This window comes from Poecilia latipinna, unplaced genomic scaffold (genome assembly GCF_001443285.1).
Source record: "Poecilia latipinna isolate Pla-1442-1.1 unplaced genomic scaffold, P_latipinna-1.0 Scaffold48, whole genome shotgun sequence".
NCBI classification, from domain to species: domain Eukaryota; kingdom Metazoa; phylum Chordata; class Actinopteri; order Cyprinodontiformes; family Poeciliidae; genus Poecilia; species Poecilia latipinna.
Genome location: NW_015112664.1, coordinates 543,645 through 559,548, shown reverse-complemented (window position 1 = coordinate 559,548; position 15,904 = coordinate 543,645). Strand labels below are relative to the sequence as shown.

Genomic DNA, 15,904 nt, shown 5'->3' with positions numbered 1-15,904 from the left:
CACATTTGGTGTCCCACAGAAGGAATATCTCCCCTTACTTCTTCTTAATCAATTTGGACACAGCTCTGGGCAGAACCTTTGTGGGATGAGGTATTCTCTGACTGCAGTAATATATATATATATATTTATATATATATTTATGTTTTTTTTAAAGCATTACAGACACATCTTAAGTAAATACACAACTTAAAAAAAAGAAGAAAAAACAGAAAAGATTGAGTTAAAATAAAAGCAAAGTTTGGCGGTTAATGGCAACTTTTAAGTGCTATTTCCAATTTTCTCTCCTGCTTCATTTGGGATACAAAGGCTGTTGAGGGGCAGGACAGTTGGGACAATACTGCGTTTCTTTTTTTTTTTTTTTAAAATGGGGACTCATTATTTTGCCAATACATATTTGGAATGGCGTGAACAACCAGAGCAAATCAAACAACTTAGAAAAATGAAAAAAACAAACCAAAAAAAACAACAACAACAACAACAACAAAAAACAAACAAACAAACAGACATACATCCTTAGAAGAGCAGAAATCCACAATGGGAATATTGATCATCAAACGTAAACAATAAAAAGTAAAAAGGAAATGACAAAAGCTACCACACATCTTTTTTTTTTCTTATTTCTCAAAATCACAGACAGTTTTTTCTTCTTCTTTTTTTTAGTCACAAAGTTTCTGTAGACACTTCCTCCCTCGTCTCTCACTGCTTCCCGTCATTTCTTCTTCCTCTCCAAAGTGTTCCATGCTCATCTGCAGACAGAGGACAGAAGAAGAAGAAGAAGAAGAAGAAGAAGAAGAGCACCTATTCCTGCAGTCTTCGGGGTGGGAGGGCAGGGGAATGGCGTGGGCTGTAGTAATGGTCGGAAAAACGTCTTCTTTTCTTTAATGTAGAAGTAAATAATAGTAAAAACCCAAAAACAAAACAAAACAAAAAAAAACGTCCCTTAGTGACCGTCGCACTGGTGTTTTGAGGCCTAGACAGAGAGCAGGGCCATGCCGTCGTTCTTCTTCTTCTCTCTCCCTCATCTCAAAGGCCATTGGTTTTGTCTCAATCAAATCAAAGTGTATGAAAAAGAAAGTATCTGACTCCAACGGGGGGAGAAGAGGCGTCCTGCCCCCAGCGACCTCTCCAAATCTATATACACATGATCCTATGTGTTTGTGTACGTCTTGTTCTTTCCAAACACACATCAGTGTTTCTTCTCAACTGAGACCACAGAGAGAAAAGCACCTATGCCAGGTGGTGGTATGAGGAGAGAGAGCTTGAGTCATTGCCTCTTGGGATCTTTTTTATTTTTTTGTCCACCCGCCTCCCCCCTTCCACGCCCTCTGAGACATGTTCTTTTGTTGTTGTTTGTTTTTTTTTTTTTCCGCCGAGACATGGGACATGGTTTGACAGGTAAACAAGTATGCGTGTGTACGTGTGTGAGCGTGCGTGCGTGCGTGCACAGGTTTTGCGAGAGTGTGTACGAGTAAAGTGGTGTTACACCTCTGAGCCAAGTGTTGTAAAAGCAACACCCGGAGGTAAAGCAGTGCTCCACAGTCAGGTTTTTGCGACTGAAAGTATACAAAAGTCATCTAAACCCTGTTTTTTTTTTTGTTGTTTTTTTGTTTTTTTTGAGTTCCTCAATGTCATTCTCTGTTGTTCAAACTTTCTTTAAAACAAACTTAAAAAATAAAAACATTCTCTTTTTTTCCCACTCCCTCTCTTTTCTCTTAAGTGTACGGATGCTGTTTCTCCTCTTCATGCTGATGAGAGGGCCGTAGGACTGATCTGAGAGAAGTCCCGGCCCGTTGATCCATTGGTCAGGCGCGTCCTACTCCAGCTCCTCGGTGGGAAGATCTTCCTCCAGATCGCGTTCGTCGCTTGGCAGTGGCAGGCTGTGTGTGACGCCGGCCAGGAGGGATACTGGTCGGCTGTCCTCTTCCACCTCAGTCGGCTCCTCCTTCACGTGAACCGGGTGGCTGCGCGGCGGAGAACAGAGCCGTCAGTGAGGTGATGCGATGCAAAACACTTCGTACAGCTTCAAAATCACTGGTAGTTCATTTGTGCTGTACCCAGTTTATCAAAGGGCACTTTACGGAAAACATCAACATGTCTAAAGTAAATTCATTTGCAGTGCTTTTACAAAAGTAACATCTGTTGCACTTTTAACCTTTGTTGTTGGGTTAGAATCACAAAGTTGAGTTGCATTTCGTTGGGTTTTATGTGAGGAAGAAAAATGATGGATAAAATCCTCTGATTTTATGATGACGTGGTAGTCTTAGTTTTAACGTATGCTTGCATGTAATCCACCAGTTTCCTTTAAGGCATGTCTTAATCCTGGTCTGTCTGCTGTGTTCCTCGGTCTTCATGATGCTCTTTGCTCACACATGTTCACTGATTTTTTTTTTTTTTAGAAGTATCAGGATAAAGGAAGATAGATACATATAAGATAACACACCTATCTGGTCAGTTTTACTTTTTAAACTCATTTTCATTTTTTATATTTTGTTTATTTGTGATGCGCTACTTTTCCAAGTACATTAGCAAAGTACTCAGTATACTTTGCACTTATATTTTGTTTCATTGCAATCAGTGTTGAGTTCAAACTCACATACACATATCTCATTGCAACTCATTCATTCATTTTCTATTCAGTGCATTTAAATTGAGTTAAATCAATTCAGAAGATTTGGAATTGCCAAAAACAACAAAAAAAAAAAGCATGTGATGACAAGACTTCAAATTTCCCATTTTAAATGTGAACCTCAGAGGGATAATCATTTACACCTCTATCTATATTTTTAGATTGTTTTATCCATTTCTTTTTTTTTTTTGCTCAAATGTTTTTCTAATCACCTTAAGGTGACACTCCAACCCCACATTTTCCACGTGCACAAGTCACGCCATGATTGACAGATGCTAAACCGGCTGTCGTAACTCACGAATGAATGAAAACTTTTCCGTGCATCCCTGACAAATCGCGACGCAAAGTCATGCCCTGTGATGTGCGTGTACGCGTCTGCTCTGGTTCGTACCTGTACTGCTGAGGGCTGAGCGTGGGGCTGCAGCTGCCATTGCTGTTGACCTGCTCCACGGTGGAGCTGACATCGTCGTGGCCCACGTGCAGCATGTTGAGGCTGGCTGCAGACGGAGGGGTCACCAGAGGGGGGCTGTTCAGCAGGGACAAACTGCTCTCTGCCAGAGCCGCCTGCACACACAGACAGACAGATTTAAGTCGAGCTTGATTGAACCATAAGTTTAACAGACAGAAATGCATCTAAAGCCTAACTTAACTGAATAATTAAAGTCACAAGGAATGCAAAGGTGTTTCATTTTTAGAAATCGTCCACAATCAGAGCTCATTTTTATCTAAAGGCCACGGCGAACGTCATTTCAAACCACTAGGGGGCACTTATATACAGTACTTCCAGCTGAAAGAGTTGTTCCCGTAGGTCCCTGTCAAGAAGTGAGTGTGTGTGTGTGCGCGCGCGCGCGCGATCACACAAAAGTCTCAACAGGAATGCTACGAGAAACGGAGCCACAACCTCAGCTTAGACGCAAACATAAGTGCAACATCTGTGTCTGCAGAAGGCAACAACAACAGAGCCAACAAGAGCAGCTTTGGTCCTCATTCTGCAGACTCGCATCCAGACGCTGGATCAGACAGGTTGGACGCCGGCTGAGAGGCTCACACCACCTCCCCTTCTCATGCAGAAAAGGGGAAAAAAAAAAAAAAGAAAGACAAAAGGAATTCTCACTGGCTCAGAGGTGGGTTTTCTGGGGCAGGCAATAATTTTATGCAGTAACCTTAATTGACAACTACTTGACGCTATAAATCATCCCAGTCTCTAAAGTGCATTCGGTGCCTACACCAAGGTGAGGTGATCGAGATGTGTGTGCCGGTTGGAGGTTGGGAGCGTTGCGAGATGGGGCAAGAGAATGGAAAGCTGATGTGGGGGTGGAGGCAGCCGACCTGAGCGGAGTTAGGGAATCGGCTAATTATAAGAGGGAATTGATGTTGGTGTCCTTGATTCAGAGTTTTTATACATTTATCACATCAAAGTTCCTGTGAATTTGTCAAACATTCTGGATATGAGCGTAGAAAACCTTTTCCTTACTGGGTTTGGTCATCTGTACGTTAAAAAAAAAAAAAAAAAAATCATCAAGCAAGACAACGCTCAAATTCTGGTTCCGAAGAGTGATAAAGGGATTTTGAGTAGAAGACCATCACAAAGTAGTGAAGGAGGAGCAAAAGTTTGTGATATGAATATTGTTGAGCAGCACTATAAGAGGGCTCAAAAGTGATACATTTTCCTGTGGGGTCTATGTCAGTAGAGCAAAAACCAAAACAATGAGTATGAAAAAATCCACATTGGTCTCTGATGAAAAGGTAAAAGCTATTTAAATCGAAGTGAAATGCCCGTAGTTTTCAGGAAGCTTTATTTTTCACGTTCTGGATATTAGAAAAAGGACTAAAGTGTGGAGACCTAAATCCTTTTTACACACCAAGTATTTTTTCATACCTATGCAGACTTTGAAAAACAATAAAAGTTAATTTCTTAATTTTCAAGACCGCCGTCAGACATTCCGAGAATGTTGATTATTAACTAAAGGAAAAGAGCCACAAGTGAATGCAAAGCGTTACCTGGTAGCTAGCGTTTAGGGATCCGAAACCCAGGCCTGAAATCATGTTTTTCACCAGAGTGGGACTTCTGCACAGAGCCAGAGACAGAAAAGGGCGGGGGAGAAAGGGGAAACGACGTTAAAGCACAGATTGTGCACACATGTGAAAAGATGTCACCTCAATCAAACACTGTGACAAACCTCCAAAATCCTCCACAGACAGAAACATTGGCGGAGTGTAAACAGCTGCTCGAAACAGACATGTGAAAGTGTCTGATATCTGGCGTGCAGGTGTGTGTGTGTGCGTAATTATCCCCGATGGTTGCGGGGAACATCTGTTTACACACGCTAACAAGGTTTTTCTCCCTCCTTGCATCTCACGCCGGTGCTTACAAATGGTGTCGACAAACAAGAGGAAAAAAGAAAAAAAAAAAAACACGTACGGCGCACGCACATCACAAGCCAGAAGCCTCCTTGCCTCACTTTTGCTCTAGGTAATTTGTGAGTTGGCTTCTGGGTAACATTAGCAGCTCTATTTTAGGCAATCATGGTGCCAACACCCATAGCCTCAAAGTCTCGTCAGCAGCGGCCGGCTTTCGCACTCACCCGGTCATCTTTGGTGGTCTCCTCTTTTGGTATTCGACTTCGTCCACGGTCCACACGGCCCCCTTCACGTTCTCCACGCGAACGAAGCACTTGTGCAGACTTAGGTTGTGGCGCACGGCGTTCTGAAAAAAAAAAAAAATGGAAACAAGACAAAACTTTGTACTTTTATTCACCCATCACTGTGCAGTGCAGGTTTTCCTGTAGCTTCCCGAACAGAGCCCGGTATAAAACGAGCGTTTTCTAGAAGCGTTATTTTATCTGGGATTGTTTCTAATCACTCATCATCAGCACACACACACACACACACACACACACACACACACACCCAGACACCCAAGCAGGAAGGCACACCGCTATCTTCGTCTCAGCCCCCCAGGGACAGGCCTCCCTTTTCATCTGCTATTTGTAGTTTGTTCATGCCCAATTTCATTACCAATTTTAATTCGTCTATAATTAAATCCTGCATATTCTCTCTGACACGCTGTTCTAAGCCGAGAGGGAGGGACAGGCCAGGCGTGCATCACTCTTTGCCGTAATTACACACACACACACACACACACACACACACACACACACACACACACACGCGCGGGCATACACAGAGAGCGGCTAGCACGCACGCGCGTAATTACACACAGCCATAATCAGAGGAGGAACCCTCGCCACCCCACCCCACCCCCTCCTTCACGCACACATCCCCTCAACACCCCCACCCCCCGAGCCGTGATGCTAAGTTTTGTAAATGAGTCTGACCCCAATCTTCGCCTGCCACCCTGACAGTGCAAACACACACACGCGCGCGCACACAACAGCACAAACACACACCAGACACCGGTGCTATTGCACTGTTATTTGCATTCGTCTCCGTGATGAAAGCCTAATTCTCCCAGTTAAAACATTAGCAGTCATTTACAGTGGGTCACAGCACATGTGCCACTCATCTCCACTCCCTTCTGGGCTGAGAGGCGGGGGGGGGAATGGCGAGAGGGGCAACAACAGGAGGCAGGAATTTTAGAGGAAAGCTTGAACAACACACAAGAAAAAATGGAACTGGGTTCATTTGTTTCAGGGTTGTTGATCTTAATTACCACAAGCGAGTGACCATCACAGGAAGTTGGTGATTTGATTGGACTGTGGGATGGACAACGAACAGCACGTGTGTGCAGGTAGAATTAGACATTTATAAAAGGAATGTACAGGTGAGCAAACACCTATGCAAATTTAAGTCAAGCCTGCGTCGATTCTATACGTTTAATAAACTTTCACACTATTCCAAACACAACTTTCCAGAGATTTCAGTCAATTATACCCATTTCAAAATATGAAATACTAAAGTTCACAATGATTTCTTGCAGACTATTTCCACAGAGGGTGGGCTTTAAATGTGGAACCCAGAGGAACATGGAAGAATGAGACGGAAAGAAAGGACACAAAGAAGGAAGAAGACAGGAAAGTAGGAATGAAGAATAGAAAAGGGGGATGGCAATAGGAAGAATAGAACAGAAGAATACAACACAGGAAGGAATAAAGTGCTGCAATTATTAGCAACACTAACAATTCCCACAAAATTAATACAGGTGTTTATTTCCATTTTTAATTTTTGAGTTAACCAGAATATCAATCAATTCTTAATTCACTGAAAAACTGGAGCAGCAAGAGAACACACAATTCAAGTAAGGCACATGTGTGTTGACGTACCTACAACTAATGTTGACCATATATGCACAGTCATCCATACAGACAGACAGACAAGGAAGAAGATAGGAAATAATCTTCGTCCTTCATAATAATTGTGTGTGGTTCTCTTTATATCATTACTTTCCAAATATATCATCTTTGTACACAAGTGGTACTTTGGCAAAACACCTGAGGCTCTTATTTCCTTAAAAACATAAGCTCTACTCCGAAGAACAACTTTAACTGGCTATAATAAGAGTTGAAAGTCTGTTCTCATTTAAGCACACCCCTTCCCTCTCTCTCATCTTTTCCTCGTTTCTGTCCCTCTCCGTCTCCGATTGGCGACTTCCACCGCCTGACACCATCGCTCTGCTCATGAAATATAACGACTTATTAAAGGACATACATCTCTGAGGCCCCATTTGACTCATCGGGCTGCTACATAAATACATAAAGCCATGCCGGGACTATATTTAAAGGTCCTCCAGACGGATGGAGGAGGAAACAGAGCCCGGGCATTAATAGTTAAAATTCATAAAAGTCAGATGAGGGGGTAAAGATATTCCTGGAACCTTTGTCTCTTCACCTCTGCTGCAGCCCTCCTTCCACCGTCCTCCTCATCCCGTCTATGTCAGAGCCAGTTTAAGAAGGCTGCTGTCTTCGCCTCTTATGTTACTCGTCTAGTGTTTGTGTTACATATAAGGTTAAAGGGAAGAAAGTTCAGCGTGGTCACATTGTGTTCATAGTCCACGACACACTTCTCTGTCCTAAGGTGTGGTAGGTGACTAGTGGAGTTTTACTGTCCAAAGAAGGGCATTGAAAAATTATTTATACCTTTAACTCTTTTTTTTATTTTTGCACAAGCTTGAATGTAACTTGTATATATATTTAAAAAAAAAAAAAACATGAGCAGAAAAGCATTTTGGGGTATGTCTCTACTGATTTTGACATTTTACTATGTGGAGACTTAACTTTTTACCTTGGATCTTTCCAAAAAAGCTAAAAAAAAAAAATAAATAAAAGGTCTTGCTATGGATTTTAGGTTTGGACTTTGACTAAGCCATTCTGACACTAAGTCATCAAAGCTTTGGCTGTGTGTTTGAGATCGTTGCTCTACTAAAAGGTGAACCTCTGCTATAGTCTGTGGAGGAGCTTTTTTTTGCAGGTCTTAATCCAGCACTGTGTTTAGCTTTGTACAACTTCCCATTAACTGACCAGCTTCCCTATCACTGCTGGAGAAAAGCATCGTGATTCTGCCACCACTGTTTCATCCTGAGAATAGTGGGGATTTTAAATCAGTTTAATAATGAGCAACAATTAAGACAACTGGTTGAAATGAATTTCATTCAGGGCTGAAAAAGGGGCTGAACAAATTTTAAAGAAGAACGCTTTCCCTCCACTTTCACATTTATTCACCACTTCTCGGCCTGTCACATGATAGTTCAGGGGTTGTAAATACTCTTTCCACTGTGTACGCTGCCGAGGCAAGTTTGGGTCTGAAAGTGAGAAATATTCACAAGCGCAGACCATAATTGCTTTTCAGCGATCCCATTTTAATCAGCCGTGTTGAACGCCACAATTTATTTTTTTGTCAAAATATTACTGCAAAGAAAGCCGCAACCCAAACCTACTGTTACTAAGTGTAGCTCTGCTAATCTACCGCATCATTTAAACAACTTCAAAACAGTTTGGCATTGTGTGATTTACTTTTTCCATCAATAAATACTCCGTTTTAGAGAACAAATTGCTCAACTCCAAGATGATAATAGAAACGATTACGAATGCACATAAAAAATAAACTCAACTTTTTTATCTAAGGAATGTGAGATGAGATAAAAAAAAAAAATAAAAAAAAAACACTATTCATATGACGGCCTTACCTTCCACGTGGCAGTATTTCTCCTGAAATATGCAAACTTTCGTGTAAACCAGTTGTAGATCTCATTTAGAGTCAGCTGTCTGTCTGGGGACTCCAGGATGGCCTGGAGAAAGATGGAAAGATGTGGGACATCAGAGGAGGACGCCGACAGAGGGATTGTGGGGCAGATAAGTGGGCGATGCTTACATGACGTATAAGAGAGGCGTAGGTAAACGGAGGCCTGACATCAGCGTTCTTGTAGAACTCACAGTTTTGAGCGAGCTCTGAAGAGGAAACAAGCAAGACAACAGACTGGATCAGCCAAGAGATGATAAACACTTTTAACACAAGAGTTTAAGGGTTTTGCTTAAGAAATAGTACAAAATAATTAGAAAATAAAACAAGACACTACCTCTCAAAACAATAAGAGATTTCTGAGGCACAAAAACAAAACGCCACAGGAAAGAGGTTCGTTATTGGAGTCTACCTGAGGCAATAGGGGTGCAGTACTTGTCAGAGTTGCGCCGACGTATGGGGCCAACCGGGTGCGTGTGGGAGTGGGAGTGTGTGTGCAGGCTGGAAGAGCTGATGACGGAGGGTCCCTGGCGCAGTGGCGTGATTGGGGTGGCGGCTGAGGTGGGAGGGTGGGGTAGACCCTCTGGGTAGGCCTCGCTGTCCCTCTTTAACAGGGAGCCGCTGGAAGCCAGGTTCAGCTGGAGAGGGACGAGAGGCCGAGAGAATATGTTGGGTTCACATTTAGAAGGGAGAGTTCCTTCTTTTCCCACCACAATCACAAAAACAACACCAAGCTGTGAAGTTCTTTCAGCACAGAAAAGTTACTTAATGGAGCCAAATGTCTGATTACAACTACAAGCTTCTGAATGTGATGAACTAAGATAAAGTATCACTTCATTTAAAATAAGGAAGGGAAATCATACACGGCTTTCAAACTCTTTGTGGAGTCTGCAAATCCGGTAAGAATAACGCTATGCCATTCAAGAGGGAGAATTACCTTTCCAGCAAGATGCGTAAATGGAGAAAAACATTCCCACTGTGAAACACAGTGGCAGCATCATGCTGTGGGAATGCTTTTCTTCAGCAGGGCAGCAAAAGATGCTTCACTTCTACAATGATTTTTTTTACATGCACTATGTGTGGCAGAAAGCGAACACACACATCATCCTGATAACATCGCCACGGTAAGCATGGCGGTGGCAATGTTACATTTCAAGATGCCTTGACAAAACTGATAATATCTCATCGTGTATGGAAATTTAAAGCAGTTTTTTTAAAATTAAATCCTTCTGCCTTTTCAAAACACATCGCCTGTCGGTCACGATGGAAGCTTGTCCACATGTAATTCTTCACTTAGTTCCCTTTATCTTCCTTTGTTAAAATGCAGAAGTGATGCAAATCCTGAGAAAAGCAGGAGTCCTCAATGTTTCAAATGAATCCATCTATTCTAATAACTTCATCGAATGCAAGCTCAGATTAAAAAAGGGGGCCTCAAGCACTTCCTGGAAATTTGGGGCCCTATCAACGGCAGCAAGGATTTGCACTCTCTGAACATGCTCGTGTATTCATACCTACATATTCACACACCCACACACACACACACACACACACACACACACACACACACACACACACATAGCACAGGCTGCAATTAACCCCGAGCTTACAAAAACAAAACCACATGACAGTATGTTTGTAGGAAGGGGAACATACACATGCACTTTGCGGTGGCGCAGCCTTCACGGACCAATTCGGCCCAATTAGGCAGAGCCCGAGACACACACACAGACACACACGGAACCAGTACTCCCAGTCTGGGAGAGGCGTTGCAGGGCTTCTAGTTTAGAACTAATTAAAACCACTGAGTGTGTGTGTGTGTGTGTTGTCTAGATTTATGTAAAATGTGTGAATCACCTCCTATTTCCTCTGACCCCTTCTCCGTACCATTTAAGCTGACTGGAGGGGGGCGGGGCTGTTTAACAGGTACTTCATTAAAGCTGCAACCCCGGCTCATCACCACAGCAACAGTCGAACACTGTTAATTGAGGCCAAGCTTTGTTTCCATTCCTGACGCTCCTCCTCTGCCCCTCCTCCTCCAATCCCTGACCCCGAGGCCCGTCTCCAGTGGTGACAGAACACGCCTCCTTCCTGATTTCCCATTAGATGATAATGGCAGCTGATCCCCTTGTGATCAACACATCATCCAGTCGCACGGTCACACGTGCGCACACACGTCGCCACTCAGCCGCGCTCGTTTATATTCTCGAATTAAGACACTCTGGCTCTAATTGACAATTAATTTCAACATCTTCATATTTTAATAAGACTCCTCGTCAATCTGAATAATGAAATATTCATTAGATTCCTAATAACAGCCTCGCCAACCAACTGCAGTGGATGCACTTTAACGCGCGCAAGAAAGCCGAGCAAAATCCGTCTCGTATTTGGCAGCATTCGGTCGACTTGTAGCGAAAGAGTCGCTTGGAGAAATGGCATCCCAACTTCCACACAGTATAAACAACTATAACAAGCTCAAAGTGTAAGACCCCATTTGTGGTTCCAGAGAAATGTAAGAATATACTTTCAGGTATATTCCTGTGGAATATACCTGAAAGGTGAACAGATGAAAAATGGAGTGAAAGGCAGGACAAAAAGCTTTTTATGATTTAGAAATGCCACATTAACCCTCACTGAACAATAGGGGGCATAGCCACCAAGCAAGAGAGGCACAGACGAATCGTCAAGTCCCATCCAGGGGAAGCGAATGCGTTTGTGTTGTAATCTGGACCGTGGGGTGTCGGCGTGTACTCACAGGTTGGTTGAAAGGTTTTGGCTCTGAGGGGCGCATGTGCAGGTGGGTCATCATGGCCTGAAGTCGCTCGCTCTCCTTCGCCAGCTGCAAGACGCAATCGGAAAAAAAAAAAAAAAATACATGTCATCTCATTTCATTATCCTCAGATTGATTTAATGCGGTGTTGACACAGAATTACAAATACAATTACACCTCAGGCAAAGTGGCGAACATGAGAGCGAGGCGCCTCAGCAACCCGCAGCTCTCTCTCTCACACACTTCCCTCCGGCCCCCGAAAACGCGCTCGCCCCCCGTTTGACTTTGTTAACGGCTGTATAATGCGGGGGTACCGCTGCAGCCTGTGGAGATGCCGAGGCCTCTTTCTGTGTACGCCGTTTATTTTATTTTTTATTTTTTAAGGTCACAAAGTACAATAAGGAACAAACGACACCCGCGACTTCCTCCCACGCTTCGGAGATGTGCGTCGCTGTCTGAATATGAGAAACTTAAACAAAATGCCCGTCCTGTGTCTGGATGTGCTCTGTGTGTGGCGTGGGAGCGGCGGGCGTCCTGCGGACGGCCGCGGGATGAGGCGGCATGTCAAGGAGTGAGAGAGGGAGGGACGGCTGTCCTGATGTGATGTGACACCAGCTGCCTCTCTGTCACTTTGCGTTCCCTGGCTGTGGCTTCAGGGGCTCGGCTAAACGATGTTTACCACTGCTGCAAACACAAAAGCTGACCATAAAACTGGACAGCCCACACACACATACACACGCACATGCACACGCACGCATGCAGGCACACTCAGTTGTGCACAAAAGCCTTCAAACTGGTGTTAACTTTTTGTAGAGCTTTAAATGTAATGTTTTTGCGTGATAAAGTTGAGCTGAGCTCAGCTCTTTCTAGATCTATTCTTCTATGAAAAGCAGGAAATAAGCTCTTACATGAAGGCAGATATGCTTGAAAAATATTTACCTTTATACTAAAAGCACAAACCGTAGTTTTCTTCACAGAAAGGCGTGGCAATATTTCTCCTCAAATGTCAAGTTTGGTGACTGCTGCTCGGTTCAGGCTGTTACTTTGAGTCTGCAGAGACCCGTTATAGACCCGGGTAGGTTTTTTTTTTCTCTCTCTCTCATAGCTTTGAATCTAATTAGATAAACTGAAGGCTTTCTCCTTCAACTTCAAGAAAGATTTTTTTTGAGCAACAGTATTTGCAATTTGCTCCTGGCGTTGGTGTGTAGGAGCCTGTTTGCCGACATGGAGTGAGTCCAGGCCCCGCAGAGATGAACATAATGCTTTCTGCCTTTGCTAAGTCCTGCTCATTAGCCATTGCACAGGATTGAATATCTGAAGAAAACAGCACAGATGTTGTCACTCTGTTGTTGTTTCTGAGCGACAATTTTGCAAGTTGGCATGTTTAGACAGAGCCTGGGTTTTATCAAGCACCAATTTCAACCTTGAAGTGCATTAAAGCCGCTCGCACTTAAAAACATAGTCTAAATGGATCACTTTCAATTTGCTTTTTGGCTGGAAAAGCAGGGAAAATATGTAAATGAGAGCAACTTTACAGCTCGTGTAAACAGGAGAGAATTAAACAGACGTAAGCAAGCTGTCATGATGCTCTGGAGGTCTGTGTTTCTTTAATGCGTCCTTGTGTTTAGTTGTAGCTCCATTGGCTCTTGTGTTTCCCTGCGACTGTTTTGATCACTCATTTTCCCCTCGGTTCCTCTTGGAACATATTTTAGCCGTTCTCCCTCTTATAATTTAAGACTCATTTGGGTGACTCTATCTCCTGCCTCAGTCTAAATCCTATGCGAGCTAACTGCTGCGTGTCACTGTGAACTATATGTTTTTGTTTATTTCATAATAAAAATAATTTATGGAAAAAAACTGAATGGGATCCCGTTCAGAGTGAAGCTGTGCATTTCGTTCAGAGTGTTTGTGCGATGAATGACGTACAAATATCAATTCAGTCTTTGCGAGTGCTGGATTCGGAACCGGACGTAGTTAGAAATGAACTAGCACAACACTGACGACACACACACGCAGACACACACACACACACACACACACACACAAACCTTCAGCTATGCGACTCCTGCATTCAGGAAACTGCAACAGTTTTTTCCACTTTGCCACTCTTCAGAGAACGGTATCGTTTTGATCTTTTCTTTTTTTCTCTGGAGCATTATTCGGATATTTTTTCTGAGTGCTTGCACACGTGAATCGCTAAGAAAGTCTCCTCGTGGCCCAGGCCTCCACGTCTTGCTTGTGTCTTTTCCCTCCCCTCTTCCCCCTCTGGTGCTGGTGACCAGAGAAGCTTTATAATTGGAGCGGCGATGGCAGCTTCCCTGCTGACTGCTCCTTTTAAATTACAAGCTCCGCTGCTCTCCATAAACTCTGCCCCGCCAAAGACGAGTTTCTGCCACTGACAGGCTAGAACAGTCTCCACGACATTGTTTGTGAGCGTATGAAAATTAGGCCTCTATGCGTCAGTGATGGGATGTTATGTTAGTGTTGTGTGTGTGTGTTTGTGTGTGGGACCCACCTGGATCTCCAGTTGCTGAACCACCTGCATCTGGACTCTGCACTGAGCAGTGCTGCGGTCATCTAGGGCGTGCTCGTTGTTCAAGTGCCTGAAGGTAGACAGAGAGAGAGAAAGAGAGAGAGAGAAGAAGAGGATAAATATAACAACTGAGTTTTTCCTGCAAATATAAAACCACCGCTTAAGACTTTTAAGTCCAGAGGATTATTGTCGTATCGGTTCAGGTCTCATGAATGAAGCAGGAAGTAATCTCAGGTGCTTCGATTTTATTTAGACTGAGTTATGAGCTGCTTCAGCGCTGTAAAAATAAATCCTAATCTCAGAGGTTCATTTTGTCTAGCGACGGACGCAGCAGCTGTGCTGTGTGTGCCTGTCTGAGTGTGTGTGTGCGTGTGTGTGTGTACTTCATTGGGGCCACGGTCCAAGACAACCACCTGGATATGAGCTCATATGTTATCTCACACAGCCTTATCTTAAGGCTCTCTGTTAGCAAAACTTCTCTTATTAACGCTGCTGTGTCTTCAGTGTGCGTCGGCGTGTGGAAATGGTGTCGCTGTTTGCTTCCTCGAATCTGGGAGGAATTGGGACCTCCTGATCTTTCCCAGTGTGCTCCTCCCAGTCTTCCTTCTGTCATCGCCAAGGTTATTCACAGGTTGCCGCAGCCTCGGCGGGGAGCGTCGGTACGCAGCGCCTTGCAAACGTATTCATACGACCTGAACTTTTCCACATTTTGTCACGTCATAAGCATATGTTTCAATACGTTTTTACCGATAGGCCAGCGCAAAGTAGTGTACAGTTGAAGAGGAAAGAAAAGTTTACATTGTACATAAAGTGCAGCGGTTTTATGAATTTGCGTTAAATAATGTTTATCCTATTGACTTTAAAACAGCTCAAGCTCAGGAAGTTTTTAGATGATGGACTGATCTCTTCAGAGGTTGGGAACTCTACTTGGCCTTCATGAAACTGTTTATTCACCTCTGTCCACTAACAAATCGCTGTTGACTTCTGAAAACTAAGGAGTCCGCCTGCCTCACTTTTCAGATATTCTCAGAAAAAAACATTGAAAACCCAAGTTAAATTTTTCTTATGTTTCATAAAAGCCGGTTTGCGTTACGGTTTGTGGTTGTGATCTGTGTAAATACAAATCCAAGTGATTTGAATAGTTTCTCACAGTTCTCAGTGTTATTTGTGTTTTTTTTTTTTAACAACACTTTTGTTTTACTCGTGTTTGTGTTTGAGGTGCGTGCCATATTTCTTTGATCAGCGTATTAGTAAAAAAAACTTTTAACGTCTGTAACAGATGGTAATATGGTGTGTGTGTGTGTGTTGTGTGTGTGTGTGTGTGTGAGAACGTCTGAGAAAGTAACAAGTTTTCCAACATGAGGCAAAGACTCGAGATGAAACAAAAACAATGATGTCATGGCACGACTAATCTAGGCAGATAGATGGCTCAACACAAGTGCATGATAATAATAACAAAAACATGAGCTCACCCCCATCTCTCTTTCTCTAACCCCCCCCCAACCCCTCCGTGAAGCCCTCTCTGCCTCTTCGTCACTCACACTTCTGCCCACTCTCTCCCTCCCCCCTCCCTCCTGTAACTCCCCAAAATGCCTATGATTCACGCATATTCCAGCTAACTCTGCCCCTTCCCATTCCCTCTCTCTCTCTCTCTCTCTCTTTCTCTGTTTCTCTATAGCCGGGTCATAAACAGTAGCAGTTTTTTGCTTCTTTTTTTTTTTTTTTTTTTTAAGTTTGTCCGTACAAAAAGGCCTTTGTTTTCCCTTCTGGTTCTGGAAGACAA

General features: G+C 43.4%; 1 protein-coding gene across 3 annotated transcripts in view; it reads right to left on the bottom strand.

The window, feature by feature from the left end:
* Positions 1-1,586: 1,586 nt before the first annotated feature.
* Positions 1,587-15,904, bottom strand: part of foxp4 (forkhead box P4) — a 126,168-nt gene continuing 111,850 nt past the window's right edge. For all 3 annotated transcript variants that reach the window (XM_015050270.1, XM_015050277.1, XM_015050286.1), the window contains 9 exons: positions 14,104-14,191; positions 11,574-11,657; positions 9,234-9,459; positions 8,954-9,030; positions 8,769-8,870; positions 5,212-5,333; positions 4,628-4,694; positions 3,018-3,190; positions 1,587-1,961 (listed from right to left, as the gene is read on the bottom strand). In XM_015050270.1, coding sequence (XP_014905756.1) covers positions 1,814-1,961; positions 3,018-3,190; positions 4,628-4,694; positions 5,212-5,333; positions 8,769-8,870; positions 8,954-9,030; positions 9,234-9,459; positions 11,574-11,657; positions 14,104-14,191 — 1,087 coding nt within the window. In that variant the 3' untranslated portion in view covers positions 1,587-1,813. The remainder of the gene's footprint in view (positions 1,962-3,017; positions 3,191-4,627; positions 4,695-5,211; positions 5,334-8,768; positions 8,871-8,953; positions 9,031-9,233; positions 9,460-11,573; positions 11,658-14,103; positions 14,192-15,904) is intronic.